This window comes from Limanda limanda, chromosome 17, assembly GCF_963576545.1.
Source record: "Limanda limanda chromosome 17, fLimLim1.1, whole genome shotgun sequence".
NCBI lineage: Eukaryota > Metazoa > Chordata > Actinopteri > Pleuronectiformes > Pleuronectidae > Limanda > Limanda limanda.
This window is the reverse complement of record NC_083652.1, coordinates 346,364-373,346: the sequence shown is the minus strand read 5'-3', so window position 1 is coordinate 373,346 and position 26,983 is coordinate 346,364. Positions and strand designations below refer to the sequence as shown.

Below are 26,983 nucleotides of genomic sequence, written 5' to 3'. Positions count from 1 at the left end.
GCATAAAAAACAAGTCTGATCATAATATAATCTAGATTGAGACAATGTCAGCTGAATGACATTTCTTTAACACAGCTGACAGGAATTACTAAACCTTATTAAGAAGTTTCACAGAAGGTAATGGGTGTCAACTGAGAAACATGGAAAGGTGGGGTGAATTCTCAGGCAACCAGGCGACTTGAGCTTGACAGTACTAAAGTTAATGTTTGTCTAAATAGTTAAGGGTCCAATCTTTATCTTTGCAAGAAAGACAAACTCACTGGATGGTTCATAGCTGGGTGTGAGAACATGATGCAGACCAGTGATGCATTTACTGTTTGCCATAGTATGTTGGAGGGCTATTCAGGCTTTTCTTCTTTCTGTCACTGCAGCAGGCAGGTAATTTACAACCGACAACTCACAGTTGAACAGATCAAGAATACTGTGTGCACATTACACACAGCACAACTCTTCATCTAGTTCAAATTGATTTGCAGTGCAGTCATTGGCTTGTAGTGTTCATTGGTGATCAACTGGTATTAAATGAGGTTTACCATGAGGTCTGCCTATGGTTTTGTTGAGATGTTAAACTCTTGAGAGAACTGTAGGCATATTCCAAGTAGGATTTGGCTGTGCAGGCTGACCCATCTTTCACTGTCACCACTCCCAAATGTAGTTACAGAACCTGCTTTATCGAACAATACATTTTAATCAGAGGAATTGTCAAGAGTAGCTGATTCATCATTTTTGTTACTTTTTAAACCTATTTTAAAAGAATACTATTCCAAAACAGAAGTAGAGAAAAAAATACTGAGCTTCAACACCAAGCCACACAGCTTTCCCTACAGACATCAACACACATGTGCACACCCATGCTGTCCAATCCACCCAAAATAAGGGAAAAGAAAGAGAGAAGAGGAAGAACATAAGTGCAAATGGTCAGTAGCCAGACGTCTTTCCCAGATAAAACAAAAACAGTACAGGTCTTACAGGTCTCTTACTTGTTTTTAACTTGTTTTTAATGATGACATATAAAACAGGCAGGTATAGCAGTTAATGTACTTTTTAAAGACTTGGCTGTGTCCTGGGGATTAAAATCTTTTAGCTGATAGTTGTTGTGGACATGGAGCTTAGCTGGAAATTGCAAGTTGTGTTTCACTTCTGTTTCCTTGAATACTTAGTTTACCTCACAGAATACTCTTGTCTGCCAGCATTCAATTGTAGAATCAGGATAAATGTAGTCTCAGTGGCCATTGTAAATTATCAGTTGTATATGGCAAAGATGTAGGATCAATTCTTTCTCCTGTAGAGAAAATAATTTTAAACCCAGAACCTATTGACTACTACAGACAATCCAAAAATAAAGATGTTCAGTTAATATTTTTCTCTTCCATCTTTATCACTCCCATTCCTTCTTCCATTAGGTTACAACCACCCTGCTCTTCTCAAATTGATGGCCAATCCCAACAATCTGGTATGTTCTCACCACATAAAAGATAATTTATGTAATTAGCTTCATTAAAGGGTTCCCCCAATATACTGCACTTCCTTGGGTTCTCAGAATTACCCCCATCGTGTTTGAAATTGACCAATAACTTAAAACAAAATTGAAGGGCAGACAGACAAACATTTCTTGATATGTTTGTATTTACTAAAGGGTTAGTAAGACCTGGTAAGAAGTAATCAGATAGTAAATATGTTTTATGGGAGGTCTCAAACATGGTAACCATAAGCAACCAACAAAAGCACATGCATTTAACTTAACATTTGTGTGGTTGTCAGTAAGGAGCTATTTATCTTTTGTCCTGGTTATTGGTGGTGGTTACACAGATAATTTTAGTTGCTTTAACAGGTGAAGGTGCTACTGGCTTTATCTACAGTTTAATGCAGACTCATTCATTTATCTATCTCTTTTTTAGAGTGCATTTGTGAACCGACCTGCCCTTGGGATCTTGCCACCTGAGAACTTTCCAGACAAACTGACTGAAAGTCTTCTCTCAGTAAGTCTCCCTCACCCACACACACAAGCACACACTAACTTGTTTTTACTCAGAAATGTTTCCACAACCGTAGCCTATGACAGACACAGATACACAATTTCAAATCAAAAAGAAAATCCTGAACATTTAAGACAATGGTTAGTTAGTGTTCCCTCTTTTGTCTTCCCTCCTCTAAGGTTGCTCCCAGTGGAATGACTCGTGTTCAGACCATGGCCTGTGGCTCTTGCTCAAATGAGAATGCCTACAAAGCAATGTTTATCTGGTACAGGGTAAGTGAGTGAACATACAGACGGTGTCATTTAGGCCAGTGGTCGGCAAAAGGTGGCCCTTGGGCCAAAAGTGGCCTGTCAGATATCTGGCCTTTTTTTTTAATTTATTTAACTATCCGACTGATCGAAACGTTCATTGTTGCCATGGGTGCTGATCTCTGTCATGGCAGCAACATTCATATAATCACTTCCTCTTTTTCTAGAACTCATTTCTAAGACAAAGTAAAACCATGCAAATGTATGTTTTTTTATTGCATTTTGATCTTTAATTTTAAGATGAATTACAGAGTTTTCAATTTGAAAGGTTGTGAGCTTGGGTCTGAAGACTATGTTGATTGCATTATTTAACTCTGAAATAATGGCAGACGTGTTATGTATGAAAAAGTAATAGCAGTTAAGTAAATCGAGGAATATCAAGTGTACATTGGGTGTTCCTGAAGGCTCTGTGCTGCAGCAAAGACGGAATCAACTGACATGGAAAAGATCATGTCTCAGTCTCAACATAAGAAAAACAAAAGGCCTGATGTTATTCTAAATCCAATAAATAGCCCATCAATACTGATATTTTCATTAAGGCTGAAAAGATTGAAATAGTACAAGAGTTTAACTGTCTTTGCGTGATTCAAAATTTAAATCAGAATTTAAGAAACTCGTTAAAAAACTAAAATACCATCAAATACAACCTTTAACAAAATCAGAGACAGTCTGTCAGAGGAGTCCATAATATCTACAAGAATATCTGCAAGAGATTGCTTTTTACCCATTTGAAAAAGCTGTCTGCCCAAAGGTAGTCCGTCAGGTTTTTGTGTGAAAGCCACAACTCAGTGGAATGTCCTTCTGAATGACATTAAGAAATGTAGCTCAATCTGCAACTTTAAAATTAAACTGATGACTGTACTAAAATATTCTCAACTCTTTCACCATGGATTTCATAACACTGCTTTTAATTTTTTTAATATATTCTTGTTGTGCCTGTGCGTGTGTGCATGCTCTTGTACAGCTCTCTTTGTGAGTACCAGTTTGAGTATACAACCTACAGAGTGAGGACATTTTAGGGAAAAGTGGACTGTGTGGGGGTTAATACTTGGTTTTAGGGTAAGGGTTAGAATTAGGTTTAGGTGAGGATAAGGGTGAGGGTTAGGCATTTAGTTTGGATGGTTAGGGTTAGCTGTGCACTTTCATTGAAATAAACAAGAAATGGTTCAATAGATTTTAATTTTACACAGCAAGTGGATCGATAACTGCAACAGGAGAGGGTCAAGGAGAAGTCTCCATCAGTGAGGTGGATGAAAAAAGATACAGTATACAATAAAATTACCCTATCTAAGCATTAGTGGAGTGCTGAACCTCATTAGAGTATGTACCCTGATCATTCCAAAATAACCTCTGATGTGCTGTTACACCTATGAGACCTGCATAAATCTGGGCGGCTGTGGCTGAGGGGTAGAGTGGTTGTCCTCTAACCTGAATGTCGGCAGTTCGATACCCAGTCTGACCTATCTGCATGCCGAAGTGTCCTTAGGCAAGATGCTGAACCTTGAATGGCCCCCCATAGAATAACAAAGTGCTGCGAATAGATGCACTGTATGAATGTGTGTGTGAATGGGTGAATGTAAAACTGTACTGTAAAGCGCTTTGAGTGGTCATAAATACAAAAACATTTACCATTTACCATAAATCTACATTGCCATCAACTGTGAAAACTTCCATGATTTTACACTGCAGAGCCCTCCATTAAAGTACTTTGTTTGTTTTTTTAAACGGAACATTATGAATAAAAGAATACCGGTACTCAACTCCTAACTCAGTTTCTTCTTTCCAGACAAAAATATCTGATTTAATTAGAACTTCAATATTATCTCAATAACCAAATGTGCACTAATCTTCAGAATCAATGTTTGAGGTTCTGACTGTGTTGGCTTTTGCTGTAGAACAAGGAACGAGGTCACAACACACCATCTGATGAAGACCTCAGCACCTGTATGATTAACCAGGTGGGTGAAAGAAATCTCAATACTTGTTCTTATATTTTGGCCTTTCTGCATACTTTGTGTGCTTCTTTGTTAATGGGTTTTTCTCTCTCTTCATCTGTGTGTCCTTCTTTCTCAGTCCCCAGGTTGTCCAGACCTCAGTATTTTATCATTCATGGGAGGTTTCCATGGAAGAACCATTGGTTTGTTAATTGCTCTCATATTCACAAATCAACCAGACAGCCATGTCATATTCAGTGCTCTGCAGCTTTGAAATTAATTAATTCATTAAAGTCACCTTTCAAGAAAGGAAATTATTTTCTCATTTAAGCTTGACACAGAGCAGGGACCTATAGAAGATTACACATAGATGTACTATTGAGAGATTTATTAATAGATATAGATGGATACCTGAAGTACTCCTGAAATTCTGCGTGATGAATAAGTATTGAAATTGTGAGGCTGAGGGATTGTTATGACATTATTGATTTGTTGCTAACTAAATATTTGCATCTTATTCAGGTGCTTTGGCAACAACACACTCAAAAGCAATCCATAAGCTGGATGTGCCATCATTTGATTGGCCCATCGCACCGTTCCCCAGACTGCAGTACCCACTGGAGGAGTTTGCCAAAGAGAATGCACAGGAGGAGGCTCGTTGTCTGGAGGAGGTAAGCTGTCTCTGTGTAAAAGGGGGGATGCAGAGTCGGAGCCAGGAGTGGTGGGATCGTGACGTGACTGGCTTCAATTAAATAGATTTGATTCAAAATTTCAGGATGTTGAGGGCTACTTTCAACTACATGTGTCAGCACCTCTCCACAAGATTTGCCCGCACCTTCGCCTGCCCATAGCTATGAGGAATGACGAACTAAAGTGACATAATTTGAAGTGCGACCTCAGTCTGAACCATGTGACCCATATCGAAATTCAATGCAACTTCAGCGTCACTCTAGATCGACATTCTTCATAATTTTGCGTAGGAAAAGGGTCGGGCGGGAGTCACCCGTTGAAAACAAATTTGTATCGTAACCGGTATATGCTTGAAAACATATCAAAAGAAAAATTAAACCGTAAATGCTCACATCTGTGTCTTCTATGTTAATAACCGACTTCTCCTCTCCTTGTTTCCATACTGTGTGTGTGTGTGTGTGTGTTTGTGTGTGTGTGTGTGTGTGTGTGTGTGTGTGTGTGTGTGTGTGTGTGTGTGTGTGTGTGTGTGTGTGTGTGTGTGTGTGTGTGTGTGTGTGTGTGTGTGTGTGTGTGTGTGTGTGTGTGTGTGTGTGTGTGTGTGTGTGTGTGTGTGTGTGTGTGTGTGTGTCTGTCTCTCTGTCTCTCTGTGTCTCTGTCTGTGTGTGTTCCCGCGTCACACATAACCAGGTGGAGGACCTGATCATAAAGTGGAGACAGAAGGGGAAACCAGTGGCAGGGATTGTAATTGAACCGATCCAGGCTGAAGGTGGCGATAACCACGCCACCCCCAACTTCTTCAAAAGCCTCCGCAACATTGCAAGCAAGGTACCAGTTATCATTGATCAATGATTGCAAATATCCCTAAGTGAAAATTCACTTTTATATGGTTTATCTATAATAGTTATGTTTGAGCTTTTTGCGACATTGATGCCGGGTGTTCTCTTTTCTGACTGTTTTTCTCCTTACTGTTTTGATAGTACTATATTTCTAATTAGAACTATGTGATACATATATGAGCTGTAATTTCCGATATATTTTTTTTTACTCAGATGATCACGAAATACCCTAATTATGGAAGGTGATCTATTAAGAGTGGCCATGTCCAAAATATACAGTACATTACAATTTGAATTACAATGGTACGAACTGAAAGCCCATTTCTATTGTCATTTTTTACATCTTTGTCCACTTAGTAACAGGGATGACAGGAAACACTTTGCACATATTTGTGTAAGTTTTACCTTTGAAGTCACATTGTTGTTTTCCACTTAAATATACATTTTTTGGTTCTAAGAGGTCTAATGTTTTATGGGTGTTATATCAGGTTTGTGGGGGGGGCGTGTGCATGCTGAAGTAAGACAAGCATGCAAACTGCTTGTGGCACATGTCAATGCCACCGGGGTCTCCCAAACACAGCCAGAAAGGAACTAGTTGCTTTACAGCATCGTGTAATGTGTCATGTATAGCCCATATTCACAAATCACAGTTTGTCTCATAGGGATTAACAAGCTGCTACATCCTCTGCCCTTAACCCTCACCAAGAGTAAGGAAAAACTACCAAAAAAAAACTTATTAACAGGGGGAACAAACACGTATAAACCTCAGAGAGCCACATGTGAGGGATCACTCTCCCAGGAAGGACTGAAGTGCAATAGATGCCACGTGTAATAGAGCACATCAATACATTAACAATATTTACACCATTGCTGAGAATAAACAGCATCTAACATCATAGTAACAATAGTAGCGGTATTGTCAGCAGAATAAATGGTATAGACTCTTATTTACAATAGAGAATGGTCTTATGATTCTGTACAGCTTTTATACCGCTTTGGTAACAGGTTTGCTGCTATAAATCAAGCGACCTAGTGATGTTCTTCCGCCAGATTTTTTACATTTAATGCACACCTTTAGATTTCAAATAGAACAAAGGCCATGGGCATTAATAGGGGCATTCTTAAACCCTCTTAGTTCTTCTAAAATCACTGTAAACTACCCTCTCTCCAGGTGGATTGCTATTTTGACAGTCCTATTTCTTTTGAAATAGATGGTAGTATCCATTTAAGCCAAATATAATTCAGCAAAATCATGAAAACAAGTTGGAATGTACTTAATATTTGGGTTGTGCAAACCGTATATGATATGTTAACAGTCCAGGTGCTACATGACCTAAGAGTTTTCGTGCTCAGGATCCAGATCTACGGTACATCGTTGTAGACCTGATAATTAAAACTCAAAGTTAGTTAAATCCTCCTTCTCAAGATCTGCCTGTAGGGTCAATGACAGAGACACACATCCCCCAAATTGCATTCATGATCTGTCCTTCTGGGTCACTTCCATGTCTCAGTCTGCAACCTTTTTTCTCTATAGCATGGCTGTGCTTTCCACGTGGATGAAGTCCAGACTGGTGGGGGGAGCACAGGAAAGTTTTGGGCCCATGAGCATTGGGGCATGGAAGATCCAGCTGACATTGTCTCCTTTAGCAAGAAACTCCTGACTGGTGGCTTCTACTACAAGGCTGAATTACAGGCTGAAAAGGTTTGACCATTTTAAATGTTATTTGCAAAAAGAGCTTTGACCACACGCTGGCAATTTTGGTAGCCCATACAAGCGGCAATGTCTACTCTACCTCACAGTACTAATATTATTAATAATAACTATTGTATAGCACTTTTTCTAAACCAGGTTATAAAGTGCTCACACAAAAAAATGCATGGCAAAATGAGGAATGAATTATAATATAAGGTATTCAGTTCAGCCAGATCATAACATTATAAGGTAAAGATCATACATTTATAGAGAAACCCAACAGTTCCCACAATGAGCAAGCACTCTAACAACAATCCTAATCAATCAAAAAAAAACTGATTGGTTTGAAAATTACACTTACACATTGTAATTATTGATGTACTCAGAACAGTTGATGGAGAAAATGCCATGAATCATAAATGCTTGGTCAACTTTAGGTTCCTGTAGTGCCATGCCACTATCACTAAACTGTTACTTGTAAACGTTTTTTATACGGGCTGATAGTCATATTTTATTAATATGGGTTTGTTTAACATGTTTGTTTTTGTATCTGCTATCATTTTTCAGGCATACCGCATCTTTAACACATGGATGGGTGATCCATCAAAGAACTTGTTCCTGGTTGAGGTACTCAATGTCATTCGCAGAGAAAGACTTCTGGAGGAGGTTACCCGATCTGGAAAAACTCTGCTAAATGGTCTTTATGAGCTACAGGTACTTAATTGTGTGTGTAGGTAGGCATATGTTTATTTGTTCATCTGTTCAGGTTGCCCAAATTCTACCAAAAAGTGACCCATTTCAAATAAGCATTGATAACATCATGGAATGAGTAATAAAATATGAACCAAATACAGACCACTAGCTGTGTTTATCACATATTTTGGAAAATTATAATATGTTCATATTAAATATGCAGTCCTTCGCCTAATTTTCCTTCAGTGTTGGATTTAGGCTGATTGTACTATGAAAAGATTTTAGTTAATCAGAGTATATCCAATATTATGGTCTAAATTTACGATCACAAGTTTAGGTTTGTGTATCTTTCTCCTCTTTGCTCAACAGCAGGGCTGTGCTCCACTTAACACCCACACATACGCCAGCAGCAAAGCAGCGTGTAACCCTAGGCAATTTTATTAAAGAAATAGAAACAGATACACATTTACATATTAATATATACAACTACTAAAAAAATCCACATACACAGATACACCCCATCCCCCACATCCAGGCCTCTTGATTAGAGGGTCAAGTACCAAACCTCTATAGTTGATTCTTCACTGCATGGACTTAGACAATTTCCAGTTAGGTCAGAAACCAAGCACAAAAAGAGAGGACTTGTAGCTACCATTTTTTACACTGCGGCAGGCCCAGCAGTTAGTTTGAATAATTCTTTTAGCTACAACAAGGCCTAACTTTCACGGCATTAAGAATGAGGACAAGCGAGCAAGGAAGCCTGATTTCAAACACTTTCATGTCTTCCAGAATAGCAACACAAGGGAACATATCAAATAAAAAACTACCAATTGCTTTTAAAGACAAACAGTACAGGTCAGCAATCATTTTCACTTAGTAAAGCCTGGACTCTGAGCATATGTTCACCCAACATGACCACCGATCAATTTTCTCTGCCTTTACCTACACTGAAAGCAAGTGCGAGACAATAGAGCCACATTGCGGGCTAGGGAAGAGCGGGTTGTCCTCTCACCGGAAGGTTGGTGGTTCAATCCCAGTCCCCAATCTGCATGCTGAGGTGGCCAGGACACTGAACCCCTAATTGCCCCTGACGGCTGTGCTTTTCTCTTAGAAAACATGCCGCCCATAGATGCACTGTATGAATATGTGTGAATGGCGAAAAAAACAAAAACATATACAGGGGTGGGAGGGCCTGTTCAACACTATAGCGTTAAAGTTCAGAGCATAATTTTCAATAAAGAGAATATCAATAAGATACTAGCTATAGTAGCCGTATTAAGAAAATCTGTCCTCATCCCTAACCTCTAAAATATCAGAATTTGTATGTTTATATTTGTATTATACCATTGTGACTTTGTTATCAGTGTTAATTTGTGTATCCATCATAGAAGGGCCTACTGTAGTTTCCTTTGATCATGCTTTGTGTGAATATGACCTTAATGTATGTGATCATGGCCTTAATGCATCTCACTCCCAGGCTCAATACCCTGGCATACTGAGCCGCGCTCGAGGGCAGGGGACCTTCTGTGCCATTGATGTCTGTGATGATGAAACGCGCGACAAAATCTTGCTCAAGACAAGAGACAAAGGTATGAGGCACATTACCATTCAATCTTTACTTATTCTTGTGATTTTGAGGTATGCATTAATTGTGGCACCCGCTCATGTTCAGTTTGTACTGTGGTTCAAGTCGCAGTGTGGCTCCTAATGGTTAAACCCTGCAGGTTAGCTCCTGCTTTTGGGAATTCCCTGGCAATACAATGAGCATGACATGAGCAAGGTATTTTAATACAGCTGGAATAGAAGTAATAGAAGGCTCATCATCTATACCCCTGGACACATGCCAAAAACTCATGACTGCAAAATATACATCAATACTTTTATCCAGTAAAATTTACAGTAAAATAAGTTTCATTTAGATCTCATCTCAGCACACTTGATTGTTTATGACGATTAAACATGTCTGTTATGGGCGGTTGTGACTGACAGTCAAGAAAGCTTGTCGCCAAACTTTCTTCTTAGGGAGACAAATTTGACGTGAACGCCAGCGTCCTCACAAACTATCAGCGCACCAGCGAGAGCTTGCTGACCGGTGTTAATTTCGTTGACGAAAACTATGACGAAAAATATTCGTTAACAACCTTTTTGACTAAGACGTAACGAAAACGGATCTTTGAAAAATAAACTATGACTAAATCTATATTAACTTTCGTTGACGAGACGAAACGTTGGTGGTTCACTAAGTCACAAGAATTTTTAAAACATCATCGTATCAGGCCGTCATGAAGTACCAGGAGTGTGTGTGCGTGTGCTTGCTCCCAGATAGCACACACACACCGGGGCTCTGCCCCACGCCTTGCTCACTCGCTCAGAGACACAGTGAGATCAGAGCTCGTTCACGTGAAGCAGCCGCTCACTGACTCACCTGCTGCGTCTTAACAATTGAAACAGTGAAACACAGAGTTTCTCTGGTCTCAGCTGCTCAGAGATCAGCGCCGCAGCTTCTTGATCAGAGCAGAAGCTGCAGTTGGTTTATACATATAGCTTCAGTTTCTGTGTCCACCTCCAGTCTGACCTGCTCTCACTTTTTGTTTTCACATTTTGCCAACTAAAATATATATTTTTAAGCTATTAGGCTGCAGCCAAATGTTTTTATTTATTTCAAAATAGGGTACGTATTATTTAATACATTTCCCACAAATATGGGGAGGATTCAAATAGTCCTACATAGTTCTGTGTTTAATTATTTCAAAGTAGGCCTACACTTGCCTGTGTATTTTCCTCACCTCTTCATTAGCGTTTGGTGTTTTCCTTTGTGACAGGTAAAAATAGCAATTAAATGTAACAGTTTCCTTTATTGTCGTTCTATTATTTCACAAATGCAACAAACTATAGTTAAGTATAGTATAACTTTGTATAAAACTTTATTAGCTTTGTTATCAAATTTGTTTTGCAGCTCCAGACAATTTTTTTGGGGGGGAAGAGGGTGCAAAATGGCTCTTTTGATAGTAAAGGTTGCCGACCCCTGCTATAGACCTTTGCTTGGAGGGATATCTAATGGACGACCTAAGTACTGAAGGCTAGAATATTATGCAGTTGTAGACACAACACAGGGGGTCCCTGGACCTGAGAAGGGAAGATAAGGAGATAAGGAGATCTTCTTAGTTTTGTATTGTATTGCATTTAACTTTTTATAACAAATTCTTTTTACCTTGCTTGTATTTAACTATTGCAATGCTGAGCTGACCTGTTTCTTCTTGTTCAACATTGTAACTTTCATTGTAATATTGATCCTGTGTTAAATGCATATGACAAATACAATTTGGAACTAATCAGGTGGAGTGGCACTAACCAGAAGGTTGGCAGTTTGATCCCAGTTTGCCCCGATCAACGTCACAAAGTGTCCTGGTCTGAAAATGTGTGATTGGTCCTGTGTAAAATAAATCACCACAAACATTCATGTGAAGTTGGGTGACAGACAGAAGACTGTCATTGAACTGTATGGCAATATAGTAATAGCGTATTTCATTGACAGGTGTCCTCCTTGGAGGGTGTGGGGATCGATCGATCCGTTTCCGTCCAACACTGGTTTTTAAGGAGTACCATGCTCACATCTTCCTGAACATCTTCAATGACGTCTTGGCCCAGTACAAATAAATGTTGACCCTGAAGGAACCTGACATTAGAGCCTAAAATAATCGAGAGGGAAGGCAGGGAAACTCCTGACAGTCCATGTAATGATAAGCACAATCCACATGATCACGTATGCAGATATCCCACATAACCTCTGATTAAGTTAGGTGTAGAGCGGACTGGGTTAGTCATCTTTTTGGCCAGAAATTATTATAGTGATGTCTTTTTACATGTGCTGCCATACAAATTTATCCTGAAAACCACGTGGAACAGATACCAGTAGGTACAATTGCAGTTAAACACAATGATCATGTTTCTGTAAATCTATTGAAGTGACTCGAACATTTGAACCTTTCTCATCTGGATTTGTGTTCTTGTATAAAGGATAACTTGTCTAGCAGTTCTTCTGCAGATTTTCCATAACAAGTAGCAGTTCAATATGCAGACCAATTTGTCATTTCATTTATGGATGTATCTGGTTGGTCCAGCCCTAACAGCATTATTTTCAATTGAAACAGAAGCAAGGAGCAGCTGATGTCTTTCATGTAATTGGAAGAAACAATTTTCTGTAAGGTACTTAAAGTACCTGTAAACCTCTGCTCATTTCATCTCATTCTTGGTTCAATTGGCGTGATGGCTTTTAAAGTTCTGGCACAGAAAGATGACATCGCCTTTGTCAATCTGGCCAATAATATAATTGCTTGATATCATTCATGTGTACAACAATAAACTTGATATGTCTGAGGTTTGAAGGTCAGGCACCACATTTAACATGTGGGTTCTTTCCTTTAGAAGGTTGCACAGCAGGAGACAGATAGATAAATAGGAGGACAAAGATGCCCTCACTTTATGACACAGAACAAAGTCTGGCATTAAGTGCTCATATGCCACTTACATCCCACTGCCTGTAACACAGCTAGACAGTAAAGAAGGCAAACAATTATCTTGGAGACACAACTCAGTGTCAGAGACAAATCTGTGTAGGAATGCACAATATAGTTAAGATGCCAGCCTGCATGTCATTTGATGTTGCCCATTAGAAATGCCCTTGTTATGATTCTGACTGTTGTGTTGCTCTTAACGAGAATGACTTTTCAGCCTGAAATGTTGTAGCCCAGCAAATGTGAATCTTAAATTGACCATGAAAATGTTATAGATTATTTAGTGCCTGCATGTTACTTAAATCTGCCTTTTTTTCTTTGCCACTGGATCAGATACCAGTATCCATTGGTCACCTTAATAGAATTAAACTTTTGAACACATTGATTTTACTCTTGAACAAGAGCATCATATCAGTTGCCTTTTTTTCAGTAAATAATATTACTCCTGAAGTCCAACTCTCACTTTAATAAGATTTCAAATTCACCACTTCATATTTCTGATAGATAATTGGAATAATGTCAGTCAGCAGTCGTTAGTAACTAAGCCAATGAGGCTTGTTGCTAGCCTTTTTTGGGACAGTCTCACTTAGAATAAGCTTGTGCCACTTGTCAAGGTGGTTTCTATACTGGATCTTTAATGCCCTCTGACATCTTTAATGCCCTCTGACACCAGAGAGAGAAACATTCACAGGTCGGTGAGAACTATGGCTGTTTAAGCTTTTCCCCTTCAAACCACAAAGAGGCACAGTGAGCCCATTCCACACTTAAAAACAAATGTTAGAAGTAACTTAGTTTGATTTTTCACCTCATCTCAAGAGATGAGTGCAAAGATTCAGTCTCAAAGTCTCCACTATATTTTAACTAGAGCAGCACAAAGCTGCTTTCCTGTGCTGTTGTTGAGACAGATCCAGACTTATCCAAATGTGGTGAAGTTGCTTAACTTGAAGCACAGGTTCATTATGTAGGGCTGTCTTGAGACACATTAGATCTTACATAATACAAACATGTAATAGATAAATTCTTAATGATTTTATTAACACAAAATGCGTCATTATTTACCATTTTTTATTTTATAAATCTGTTCAGGCTGATGTTCTGATTTTGTAGAACCTTCATCAGTGTCTAGGAATGTTCTATGGAGCTTCTAGGCAAGTCTAAGGAATATGTAAAGTGTTACCAAAATAATTTCCCTGTCATTATTAATTTCCTGAGATTCAATACAGTATATATAAATATATTTACATCCATGATGCAAAATTGATATCCCATAGATGTAATGTAAATATTTGTTAAACATAGTAAACTGGGTCAGTTTTTCTTGTATGGAATTGTTCTTATGACATGACTACTTGCCCTGGTGATCTGAGACAGATGATTATTGATGTAATTATTTTAGATTGCTCTGTTGTCTATAAAACATTGTGCATGTAATGTGATAAATAAATGAAGTTTTAACTTACAGGAGTTTTATTTCTTAACTGCAAATGCTCTTTTCTTTTTTACAAAAATAAATGTCTGTTTTAGCTGCAAGTAACATCCCGCACATTTATCTTTCAGTATTTCTGTGTCCATATGTAAATGAGGTAGGAGGTCCCAACCGACAGATTCTCCATCATATATTTCTTTGAACGCAACGACATTTTATATCGTAAGGACCTTTGTTTGGAAACTTTTTTTTACTCTCATGCCGCAGCTATAGGCTTAAACAGATCTTTGGTGCCTCTGCGTGTCAACGTGGCGGTTGACAGCCAATGAGAGTACTTTACCACTAGGTCCCGCTTTTTTATTGGTTGGAATCCACGTTAGGCCACTGTTAATTGGGTATCTGAGAAAGCAAGCCCGCCTCCCCGGCTATGCTATTTATACATTTCCCTGCCAACGGCCCAGAAACTCTGAAGGGAGGTTTCGTGGGAATATGGTGAGTTGGTGTAATCTTGTCTATTAAAGAGTGTTGGAGGAAAAGGGACTTCTAATATGTGTTGCTTATCTTAAACACTGCCAGTAACATGAGGGGAGACGAAATGTGTAGACTAGGGATGGGGCTGGGGGTGTAGTCATTTTGTAATTGAATGGAATTGAGAGAAACGATGGATGGTGGTGGATCCTGATCGTGTGATGGTAGTTGATCATGGATTATGATTACAACAAGACTGCTTGATATACAATATGAATAATCATATTACATATTCTACCATTACTGACAATAACCTCCTCTATTTAATTGTCATTGCTGCTCCCTTCATTCATATCATACATTTTCTTTTGTATGAATACTTTTAACATTGACACATCTTTCCATTATGTTAAAAACTGTTTTTTTCTAGTCAGTGTTGTAAATACAGTTGTTTTGTTGATGCGTTCAGTTACACGTGGCATCACCTCTGTCTGTCCTGGGAGAGGGATCCCTCACATGTGTCTCTCTCTGAGGTTTCTTATTTTTTAGGGGGAAAATGAGAAACTATCCCTCAGCAAGTGTTTCCTTACTCTTGTTGAGGGTTAAGAGCAGAGGAGGTCAGTTGTCAATTTGTGAAAATGGTATTTACAAATAAAAATTGATTGATTTGATAATAGTGTTTTTCTGGTAGTTTTTCCTTACACGTATTGAGGGTTATGGAAAGAAGATGTCATACTCTGTTTAGCCCCAGGAGACAAATTGTAATTTGTGAATATGGACTATCGAATCAAATTTGATCGATTTAGCTCCGCTCTTAGCAGTGACAGGGTTAATGGTGACTAGGTGGATGGAACAACTGTCTGATGCCTGACTTGCCTTGCTACTGTGCTTTTCTGTCTTATGTACATTCATAGTTAAAGAGCAGAAATTTGTCGGTGTGTGTCAAGTGAGTCTGTCGATGAGGTGGTCATAGAGTACAGTACTAGTACTGTAAAAGAATATAGAGACTGGGGCAAAAATGTTCCTTGGGGATTCACGTGGTTAAGACCAAAAAATAATGAATGTGTCAAGCAGCATTTTATAACGGGCCTCCTGAACATGATGTGACTGTAGAACGTACCAAATGTCTTGCTGCATTAATGATAGCTGATAATACTTGACTTATTTAAACTCATGTAATGAGAACATTTCATCTCCTCAGTAGTTTCAACAGTTTGATGCTAACATTTACCCACCATCCCGCTTTGACCACCTGAACTCCAGGGTCAAAGAATCTGGTCTGAACAGACGAAGCTGTAAACGGCCGGCTGAACCTGAGTAACCCACCTGTGCATTGTTGGGTGGAGAGATTCCAGGAGGTTCTTCTGGGCCTTTATTTCCTCAGTTTGACACTTTGACCTTTTGGCGGTGCTGTTGTTCAGTTGGCTTTTTAAATGAAAAACTTAAGTGCAGACCCTGCTCTACGTTATTTCATTACATGTCTTCTTGTTTTATGTTTTAGGTATTTAAAAGTTCTACTCTGTTCTGTTTACATTTTCTATCTCTGTGCCACTCCACTATGTGTCTCCATCACACTTCTCCAGTTGATCATGATGCTGCTCAAGTCACTTGTGACCCTCTGCATCCTGGCTGCTGTTGCCTTTGCTGTCCCCGCTCAGGAGAAACGCATCCATCACCATGCTGATTTGAGTGACCATGTCCACACGGATGATCACGGCTTCCAGTATGACCATGAGGCCTTTCTGGGCAAGGAAGAGGCCAAGACCTTTGACCAACTGACACCTGATGAGAGCAAAGACAGATTAGCGTAGGTTAAGCTGACCTTCAGCGCACTCTTTCTAAACTATAAAGGGCTGCTACCAATCAGCAACAGCCATGGCTACTTCAAAGTTGTTCTGGTGTCTTATTATTTACTCATGGAGTTTTTTACTAAAGACATTAGTGTTATTTAGGGCAATTTTGTGTTATACTTGCAAAAGAATAGAGGGAGCCGATTGTTTCACTTTTATGTATCAAAGTTTTAAGATACAAGACACAAGATAGAAATGTGTGGATAAAACTACCTCTAAAGCTGCCTTCTCCAGCTAACACTGTTGCAGAATCGTAAAGGCTGCACAGTCAAAAACATTTTGGTATTGATTGAAACATTAAAAAACATTTACAAGAGCAAATCCTTACATTTTTATCTTATTCATAATTCTGACCAAATCACTCTCCACAGAAAGATTGTGGATCGCATTGACATTGACAAGAATGGCTATGTCAACCACGCAGAGCTGCACTACTGGATCAAACACCGGCAGAGGCGGTACATTGAGGAAAATGTGAACAAAAACTGGAACGACTACGACCAGAATCAGGATGGGAAGATTGCTTGGGAGGAGTACAAAAATACTACCTATGGATACTATCTGGGTAATTATTTGTGTGTGAAAGATATTCCTCATTTCTAAATTGTATAATTCTTCCCCCTTCATGTAATTTTCGTCTTCTCAATGTCTTATTTCTTCCACCTTCTTGTCTTTTCTACCCTCTGCTTTGTAACCTAGAAACAGATTTTTAGTGCTGCCATCATGTCAGCTACCATGACAGGTGTGACAGAGAAGATGTGTACATTTAGGGACTGCATAAGTAAACACAAGCATCTTCTGTCAGGCTACTTTTACGGTGATCCTGAGAGCTCAACAAACAGCAACTCAAGAAAACACATGCAAGTTGTCAAAACACAAGCAAAGTAAGAAGGGCCGGTGCGCTCGCTACACACACACTGGCCCGCTCCTGGTATTTGATGATGGCCTGATACGATGATGATTTAAAAAATGAACGTGACGTTCACTCACGTTCATCGCTACGTTCACCTTTATAACATGAAAACTGATCAGTTAAGTTCAGTGTTCCCGAAACATATGCACAACACTGTACTGTGCAGCCACTGCAGAGGGGCTGAAGAGCCGCATTCGGCTCCAGAGCTGCGGGTTGCCGACCCCTGTGTAGAACCGAATTTGTATGGTGTATTGGCAGTTTTTGTGTCTCCTGTGGCAGCAGTATCCATCCCTTTTAGCTGTCTTCTGGAAACACTTCGTTGTCCTTTGTCCTCCATTTGCAGCGCGTTTCTCTATTTGCAGCCCGTTTCTCTATTTGCAGCGCGTTTCTGTAATGTGTTGTGTTGTGAAATTGATGAAGATGTTTTCTTACTTTGCTTGTGTTTTGTCAACATGTGTTTGTTTTCTTAAGTTGCTGTTCGTTGAGCTCTCAGGGCCACTGTACACTTTTCTCAAGCTACTATCAAATCACAGAACATACCACATGAACCTAACTCCATTCAGCGAGGGTTCCATCTTGGATTTAGAATGTCTAGAATAATTGGTAACATCAGCCATAGCTGAAAAATAACAAAAAAGCTATTTTTACTCCTGTTATTCATGTTTACAGTCCATCCATCTGTCCCTTATGTGATTGACTTATCCATGCATGAGTGAATGGAGCCTGTCCCAGCACATACTTTCCTGAATCTTCTTTAAGAAAACCACACAGTATGTTGCAAAATAATTTCAACTCAAAGTTCCACTTACCTGGTGTCTACGGCTTTCAGCCACACCTTATGGCCTTCATTAGCAAATGGAACTGAGATATTTGCCTTTATAGATGATTAATATAAACTTTCAGGCTCAGCTGATAGCAAAAAATACTAGACCAAAGCTTTATTAAATGTGACATTGTTAAAAATGTCACTTCAAATTCCAAGTCTTTTCTCTAGCTTTCAATAATATTGCAACAGTTTTCATGGATTTTAGTGGATGTTAACATTTTCATTTTTCAGAGCATCTTGATGACTTAGGACTAGAATTGTCTGGACGGATTTATAATCCAACCAAAATGTATGAGTTCAACCTGAAATGGAACAGTAGAACACCTGTTTAACCCAAAAATGTAACTTTTGTGATTTCAGATGAGGAGTTTGATGATGTTGAAGACAAGGCCACCTATAAGTCCATGCTCCGCCGCGACGAAAGACGCTTCAAGACAGCCGACCGAGACAGTGATGGTATTGCTACACGGGAGGAGTTTACTGCCTTCCTGCACCCTGAGGAGTTTGATTACATGAAGGAATTGGTAGTGCAGGTAGAGTCTACTCTCTAAACATTGATAACTTAGATTAGAATAATTTTTAGTCATGTGTCAGTGATTTTGTTTTATAAAAGTCAGTCCCCGTCGTTTGTTAACCACCCAATTTATATTTGAATAATGGGCATCAGAATTTGTATGCACATTCATGGTCCCCATAGGAGGAAACTTAGTCACTTGGTGAACCTAGCTTTATGTTGTTTAAATTTCACATATTAATTAAATTTCACATAACAAAAAATGTCTGTAGTTCGAGTTAAAATCGACTAATTATGTGCTGTGCAGTCTGTTAGGATCAAAGGAGTGTTGCAGTACCTATGTTGCATTATGTTGCTATTGATTTATAATACAGAACTTTTCTGCAGCTGTGGTGCCAGTGCATGCTGTCTGAAAGCGGCTTTAATGGTAAATGGTAAATGCTCTGTATTTATATAGCGCTTTTCCAGTCTTGATGACACTCAAAGCTCTTTACAGTTAAGTTTTGCCATTCAACTATTCACACACATATGCTTATTATTTTCTGTGTCACTTATCACTCATACACTGCCGGCTTAGTCGTCAGAGGTAATTTGGGGTTCAGGGTCTTGCCCATGGACAATTTGGTATGCAGAATGGGGGAGACTGCGATCGAACCAACAAACTTCTGGTTAGTGCAATCTGGTTTACTGTACATCTTTGTATGGAGCCTAAAAGGCATGTTTTCCCTCTGCATGTGTAACATGGAGGTTAGGTCAATTGGTGATTCTAACATGCTCATAGTTGTGAATGGGGCATTAAGGTGACAGGTGACCCATCGAGGTGTACCCTGCCTCTTGCCCAATCGATAATTATGGATGTTGTACTTTTAAAGAATTAACATAGTAAAATAGCTGTCAAGCAGGACAGCTAATACTATTCATACAAACAGCTTACATCCTGACACATCCAAACAGCTAATTTCCTCAGAGAGCTTTTATTATTAAGAAATCTTTACAGAAAATTACTGAAAATAATTATACTATTTTCTTTTCATAGGAGACGGTGGAAGACATTGATAAAAATGGGGATGGCAAGATCAACTTAAATGAATACATTGGTGGGTGACTGAGTTATGTTTTAAACCAGCTTTTAAACCAGCATTTGTCACCTGGACGCAATCTGCCCTAAATATGTGCCTTCTGCTCCATAGGCGACATGTACACACCAGAGAATGGGGAGAGTGAGCCCGAGTGGATCCAGACAGAGCGGAAACATTTCGCAGAGTTCAGAGATGCCAACAAGGTAAATGCTGCTCAGCTATTCACTAATCTTTTCTCAACACAGCAATATTTGAGTTTGCACATGCAGATATGTTTTTCACTGGCCCCATCTGCCTTTTTCCTTCAATATCAACTGGTGCAAACATTAAGTTGAGATGATGTTAAAAGTTAATAATTGTCCTTCATCTATCGCTCCATTATCCCTGAAGAGTTGGGGGGGGATGTCAATCCATTGTTTGAGTTCATCATAATGTATGCAGTCAATTGCCTTTTGGGGAATTTAGTTTATGTGTACATGTTTTTACATGTGTACACTGTTGTGAAACTACTGGAAAATCCCATTGCTGCCAGGTGAGAAGAAGGGTCTGTTGCGCATCATTCCCCACCACTCACACGCTGTGAATCCAGCGCGAGTTCATCCAGTGTGGGTTCACACATCGAATTCTCCTGAATTTCAACTGACTTATACTAGTATGATACTATATACTAGGAGTTCAGGAGGAGAAATTCCACAGAGACTGCTGAATGTCTCATACGGACATTTGTGTTTAACACATGCACCTCCTCCAGAGAAAATATGGAGAAACTGCATGTCTGAAAGCACCTCCTCAGTAATACCCTTGTGTTTTGTCCAGGATGGCTACCTGAATGGTGATGAAGTGGCTGAGTGGATTTTGCCACGAGAGGTTGACCATGCTGACAATGAAGCCAAACACTTGATCCATGATACAGACACGGACAAGGTAGACCTCCCAGTTCTCAGACCTTTGCCACAGATAGACTGCTCACACACATAGAAACTAAACAAACAGATCTCATATTTACCATTTATTAATACCAGATACCAGAGTTGTTTTGGGGTTTACTTTCATATAAATACCATCGCAGAGGATTAACACCTGGAGCTGGTGGTGATGCAGTTGTAAACAGGGAGCAGAAAGAGGGTGAAAACTGACCTGTGGGGTGTTGAAAGTTGCTTCAACGTGGAAAACGGCTAGCAACTGAAAATGATATTTAATTCATGCAATACCATGCCCTGATATTTTATAATATGGTTAGAGTTTGTGTTTATAACCTTGATTTGCTAATGTCAACAAACCCCATGAGTAGAATTGATCCAAAAGTGAATGTATGCAAAGACTGATATATTCTATTCCACTGAGCTATAGAGCTCCCTCTGATTAAACATGTTGCACTTGGTGGCCCCATATTTGGATTAATCCGCTGCTGAAAATAGGCCTTAACAAATAGTGTAGGGTATTCCCTTGTTTTTGTTTGAAATCCCAATAATGGCATGTTTAATGTTTAAGGAAATTACTGAGGTAAAAAAAAGTACCTTGAGATATGTTGTCCTTTAAGTAATTTCAGTGTGCAGCGAGTTGGCAGTTTATTAGATACACCTAGCTAAATGTCATACAGTGCCAGCAAATAGCCGTGCAATATTTCATAAAGCCTGTAATAAGGTTGTTTTGAAAATGTATCAGACCTATTTTTTACACATTATTAAATTTGATCTCATGTAGTTTGTAATGGCTACTCTGGGATGCTGAATACTATTGAAATACAGACAAATTAAACCAAGTCAATTAAAGAAAACAAGTCACCATCAGCACAATGATGTAAAAATACAAAATGCTTTAAAAATCCACAATAACACAAATGAAGATGAGAGGGACCATGCACAAACAGAATACTTCATTACCACCTAACTGTAGAAGGACAGCGTGCTTCATGTCACCAAGAACAACTGTGAGGACAGGTACCGGTAGGTATAGGGCGGCTGTGGCTGAGGGGTAGAGTGGTCGTCCTCCAACCTGAAGGTCGGCGGTTCGATCCCCAGTCTGAACCATCTGCATGCCGAAGTGTCCTTGGGCAAGATGCTGAACCCTGAATGGCCCCCCATAGAATAACTAAGTGCTGCAAATAGATGCACTGTATGAATGTGTATATGAATGGGTGAATGTGAAACTGTGAGTGGTCTTCATCAGACTAGAAAAGCGCTATACAAATCCATTTACCATTTTGCGTTATTTCATAATTTTAATGACCAGCAGACTGACTGTCATGTGTAAGTGTATTGGTAATAATTGTGGATATAATTGGGGTAATTGTGGTTTAATTATTAACAAGCTTCTCTTTCTGCCCCTGTTTTTCATCACCTCTTGCCCCCCCCCCCTTTCTCAATCACAAACCAATAAACCAAATAACAGGATGAGAAAATAACCAAGAAGGAGATTCTGGCCAACTGGAACATGTTTGTGGGCAGCCAGGCAACCAATTATGGGGAAGATTTAACAAAGAGACATGATGAACTTTGATGAGCCTTCACGCCTCAGTAGGTTGGGTTTATTAACTACTATAGAGAATTTTGTTATAGGGGTAATTAGGCTCTTTGTGGGGGGGTAATTTCTGACTTTAAGTTAGGCTATAATCAAGGGTATAATCATGCACCCTTGAACCCTAATATACAATTTCACATCCACAGTAAGGAGACAGAGTTCAGCATGCAATCACATACCATGTATGTGAGTACAGAAAATACTGATGGTCCTGAATATACTTTTCCTTGTTTTATTGGCATATCCATTAGATCAGTGGTCACCAACCTTTTCGAGTCCAAGATCACTTTTTATTTCCAAGCCAAGACTGAGATATACCACCCTGATATCTTCCAAAACACCCACTTAGGAGGGTCATATTTAAAAATAAAAATGAAATTTCTGTTAAAGGCTGGATGTAAGAGCATAAATATATTCACAAAGAAAGGCAGTTGTGCAACTTCATCTATTCAATGCACAATATTCACATTAATATCTTTCATATTGACAGCATCTGTTAAAGGCACAATATTTAGGTTCAGCTCGACAATATATTCTGCAGAGGAGCTGCTACTGCAGCACAATATTTTTATTTTTTACCTTGAATATGGCCATACATTCCTCGTATAAAAGTATTCCTGAGTACCTTTATAAATACCAGTACTATACAGTATGAAGCCCTGCATCTTCTGCTCCTGCAAATATTTCACAATGAAAAAAACTTTTTAAACAAAAGAATGGATGCCGTCAACAGAAAGCTGGAGTGCTTTTATTTTGAAACGCATACAGAAAGTGTTGCCACCATTTATGTTTGCGACATAAATTCATCAGACAAACATCTCTGTTTATTCTGCAATGAACCACGATGTTTATCTGTCTATGACAAACGGATTTACAACACTTCCAGAATCCATTTTAAAGTAAAAGCACTCCAGCATTTCACTTTCTGAACCCCTTAATTTCTGCTTGGTCTTTGATTGTTATTGACAGATGCACGTCTTCATACCTTGGGGTCCTGACATTTAATTTAGAACATAATCCAACTTGTATTCAACGATATACAAGATAAACCTGCAGACCCCTGGTCAGTTGCGGACACACTGCGAATGTGAACAACAGACAACCGACACACAGCTGATCTGCAGCCAGAGCCCAGAGAGTTTTAGAGATCGACCAGTAAATAGCGATCGACAGGTTGGCGGCCACTGAATTAGATTGTTTGACTGAGATGTCTATCCTCATAAGTATCATATTGTCGAACGGAAAAAAACATTCTGTGGATCATGTCAAAATGTGGGTTTATCTGAGACACTTGTGTTTACATAACCCCAAATTCATGTGACCATTTGTTGTTAAAGTGCATGAAACAGACAATGGAAACAAACAAAAAGAGGGGATTTGAAGATCAATGGTTTTAATTGACATTTTGGGGCTTCTGTCTATTAAATAAAAAATTCAAACAAATGTAGTTCTTATTTTGCACTTAATATTCTTGAGGCATTACTGTACAATGTAGTATGAGTATTGTTTTTCTGCATTTCGACAGAGTCCTGGCTGTTCTGTTGTGGCTTTTCTAATTGCTGTAGTGATGCTTGGTGGTAAATTCAGTACTAACACCTATCAATCTTTAGCCGAATGTATAGCCATGAAATTATGCTATCACGAATGAAATTTCCTTATTTTTCAGTATATATATATACAATATATAATATTGTTTATATAATGAATGAAATAAATGAGTTTATTTCATAAAATATATATATATATTGTATATATTTATGTATATATTGTATATATAAATAAAAGTTTATTTCATTCAACGACCAAACAAAACAATTAAATTGCAAACACAAAATCTCAAATGAAAAGGAGCAGAACAAATGATGTCATATAATTTTCCCCTCTTTCACAAGACATAAATCAACAAAGTAAATTATTAATTAAAAATTTCACTAGTGCTTGAAAAGTATTTGTTAGTTTAACGGCAAATCATTTGATTCTGAACCAAAACTGCGATTAGTGAAAGTAAAACTGAGATAGTTTTGTTTAGATCTTTACTATATGTTCACGTGGTTACGTAAACATGACTTCATAAATCCCAGGATGAATGTGCAGCTGACAAATCTGCAGAAATTATGGGATGTAGTCATGTAAATATGAAGCAGAATCTCAAAGAACTGTTTCCAACATCTTGTGTTTGAGACCGAAGGCAGCAACTACTCAATATTAGTGGGGTGTCCAACATTAAGTGTGCATTGAATGTGACTCAACAACATTTTTTACATTTGTTAATTATTAATGTTTGTTGTAGTGAATAAGCTGGACGATTGAACAAATCAAAATGCAATTTAATGTTGAATTATTCACTCATCAGAGTCTGGCAGCTGCATCACATGGTGTTAATTCATTTGCAAAGTTGTGGAACTCAGAAGCTTTCCAAAACAAGCAAGGGACTTGACAGAAGACTATGTCAACTGTTAATGGTACCACTTTAAAATCAACATGGTTTCAAGGTCCATCAAAGTTTTTTAGGTAGGGCTGAACCTCTGCCAAGTTCTATTTACTGACCCAAACTGCCAATACACCAACTTAGATTGTCTACAAGCCGTCGTTAAGCTAGTAAAATGCATGTAGTATAGTATAGCACCTTTCACAGAGCAAAGTGACAAGGTGGGTCAAAAAAATATATTTAAATAAAAATAGTAGATACAAAGCAATAATTTAATTCATTAATACTAATGAATTGACCAAATGTATAAAAAAAACTATGATATTGACGTCCTTTCATCCTCATCATCTCAACAAAACCTGCTTAATTCAAATTTATGTATAAACGGGGCTCTGCTTCTTCCGCAACAAAGAAGTTAAAACACTGCGTCAAGTCATAATTCTGTCCGCATGTGCATGTGCATGTGCATGTGTTCGTTCGTCTGTGTCCCTATTTAGTTTTTAATCGATGATGTCGGATCGTTCCGGTCACTCTAACCCTGATGTTTTAACTGTGCACGTCCATCTCGTGTTGTGTAGAAGGTTTAAACGTGTGTCTCATAAACTCTAGAGTGAATCAAACAAACACAAAGTAAACATCATTCCTGTACGTGTCCTAATAACTGCTGTGCTGACACACAAAAATTGCTCAATGTACAATCAATAACTGGAAGACATCAGAGTATTGTGCAGTATCGCCATTATTTAAATATAACAGACTATTATGTTACTGATTTAGTGTTCCATTGAGGTATAGGACATAACTGATACATAGGAGGAAAATATATGAGACTGTGCAATTGTTAGGAGTAATAAACCCAATCAGTGAAATGACTGTCATTGCTACAAGCATCTAGGTATTGTAACTTTGTCAGACTATTGAATTTAAGGATGTAGTTTTATTAGCTAAATTTAATGGTGAGAACAAATGTGCGTTTGTCAATAAAATACCAAACACCCATCAACAATGGCTCTCTGAAACTGAACTTGGTACTGGAGTGCTGAATGGTCCTCAGGTTCACAGGATTTTCAGGGCTATTTAGATGCATGAACATAAGCAGAATGGTGTTCCTCTCTTGCCAGTCAAGGCTTTTGTGTCCTGATGATGTGTTCTGCTCGTCAGGATGGCCATCTGTCTCTTTCTGAGCTACTGGACAAGATTGACTATATCAAGACTAGCACCATCACTGACTATGGAGGCATGAGGCTGGATGACCACGATGAACTGTGAATAATCGATATTGTAGATTAGTCTCTTTAGGATTTCAAGCTGCTCTTTTTTCAGAGACAAGGCAACCCTGCTGAGGACTGTGGTTAATGTTCAGAAACTGTTCAAAACAACACATGGATATTAAATTAAATCTCTACCAAACAATAAACACGGCCAGTCATGAGTTTCTGTATGTTTAATGTAAATCACTTGAAATTAGAGTGATTCATATTAATAGTCTCATAAAGTGTACCTCTATCTGCTTTAAAATCAGCTATGGAATGACATCTTACACAGACACATTTGTATTTCTAAAGTAGTAAGGACACTCATTTATAAAATGCATTTCCTTACCCCTTTCATCCTTAACCTTCACAACTTATTACCTAACCTAAACCTTGCATAAGTTAAACTTAAACCTGAACATTAAAAATGAGCAGCCCTTTGACAAATTTTGGTACAAAAACATCGTTGTGAGGACATTTTGGCCAGTACTCACGAAAGTGGTTTTGAACCAAAATTTTCCCTCACAACGAAAAAAAACACACTCTCTTTCACACACAAACACTGACTATGCAGTAGTTTAAACCAGAGCCTGTCTGAAAGGGTAAGTAATTACTAGTGTAATCCTTCCAAGTTTGGACCCTTATCATAATATAGGACAGCTAAACTGAGTCAACTCAGATGGTTAGATTCAACTTGTCATCAGGATCTTATATTTGGCCAGGCTTTAGAATAATGTGGTCCAGAAATTTTAATTTTAATGTAACTTTTTATTAATTTCCTAGTGCTTGCTACTGAATCAAAAGCTGCTTTCAGACATGCTCTGAACTCTCTAGATCCTCTAGACATTCTCCAGAGGGGCTGTATATATATGAATGCAAATATCAGAGAGCGCCTATGGACTTTCTTCAGTACGGATGCGACAGACATAAAAAAAGAAAACAATAAAGAAAACAATTAGAACCAATATATCTGGGTGAAAAACCTATGCAATACATGTAGACAAAAATGTGATCTCCGCAGCAGGATTAATATGTTACATCCTGCCTCTAAATGCTGCACTA

At 38.6% G+C, this 26,983-nt stretch overlaps 2 protein-coding genes across 4 annotated transcripts in view; both read left to right on the top strand.

Moving 5' to 3' along the window:
• Positions 1-14,103, top strand: part of abat (4-aminobutyrate aminotransferase) — a 31,555-nt gene extending 17,452 nt beyond the window's left edge. For both annotated transcript variants that reach the window (XM_061090241.1, XM_061090240.1), the window contains exons 6-16: positions 1,404-1,453; positions 1,899-1,979; positions 2,156-2,248; positions 4,180-4,242; positions 4,358-4,421; positions 4,741-4,889; positions 5,596-5,733; positions 7,279-7,446; positions 8,005-8,151; positions 9,608-9,719; positions 11,666-14,103. In XM_061090241.1, coding sequence (XP_060946224.1) covers positions 1,404-1,453; positions 1,899-1,979; positions 2,156-2,248; positions 4,180-4,242; positions 4,358-4,421; positions 4,741-4,889; positions 5,596-5,733; positions 7,279-7,446; positions 8,005-8,151; positions 9,608-9,719; positions 11,666-11,787 — 1,187 coding nt within the window. In that variant the 3' untranslated portion in view covers positions 11,788-14,103. The remainder of the gene's footprint in view (positions 1-1,403; positions 1,454-1,898; positions 1,980-2,155; positions 2,249-4,179; positions 4,243-4,357; positions 4,422-4,740; positions 4,890-5,595; positions 5,734-7,278; positions 7,447-8,004; positions 8,152-9,607; positions 9,720-11,665) is intronic.
• A 413-nt stretch (positions 14,104-14,516) lies between these two features.
• On the top strand, positions 14,517-26,085 carry rcn3 (reticulocalbin 3, EF-hand calcium binding domain). 2 transcript variants are annotated; one of them, XM_061089695.1, is made up of 9 exons: positions 14,517-14,562; positions 16,122-16,345; positions 16,760-16,953; positions 18,488-18,660; positions 19,678-19,738; positions 19,832-19,923; positions 20,537-20,644; positions 22,112-22,236; positions 25,830-25,900. In XM_061089695.1, exons 1-8 carry the CDS (start codon positions 14,560-14,562, stop codon positions 22,217-22,219), a joined length of 963 nt encoding a protein of 320 aa, XP_060945678.1. In that variant the 5' UTR covers positions 14,517-14,559; the 3' UTR covers positions 22,220-22,236; positions 25,830-25,900. The 2 variants fall into 2 exon arrangements, with proteins under 2 accessions (XP_060945678.1, XP_060945677.1); XM_061089694.1 differs by lacking the exon at positions 22,112-22,236 and having other exon boundaries at positions 25,830-26,085.
• The last annotated feature ends 898 nt before the right edge of the window (positions 26,086-26,983 follow it).

Coding starts and splice junctions, on each gene's coding strand:
- rcn3 (XM_061089694.1), top strand. Junction 16,346..16,759: donor GAGAGCAAAGACAGATTAGC/GTAGGTTAAGCT, acceptor CACTCTCCACAG/AAAGATTGTGGATCGCATTG. Junction 19,739..19,831: donor CAACTTAAATGAATACATTG/GTGGGTGACTGA, acceptor TCTGCTCCATAG/GCGACATGTACACACCAGAG.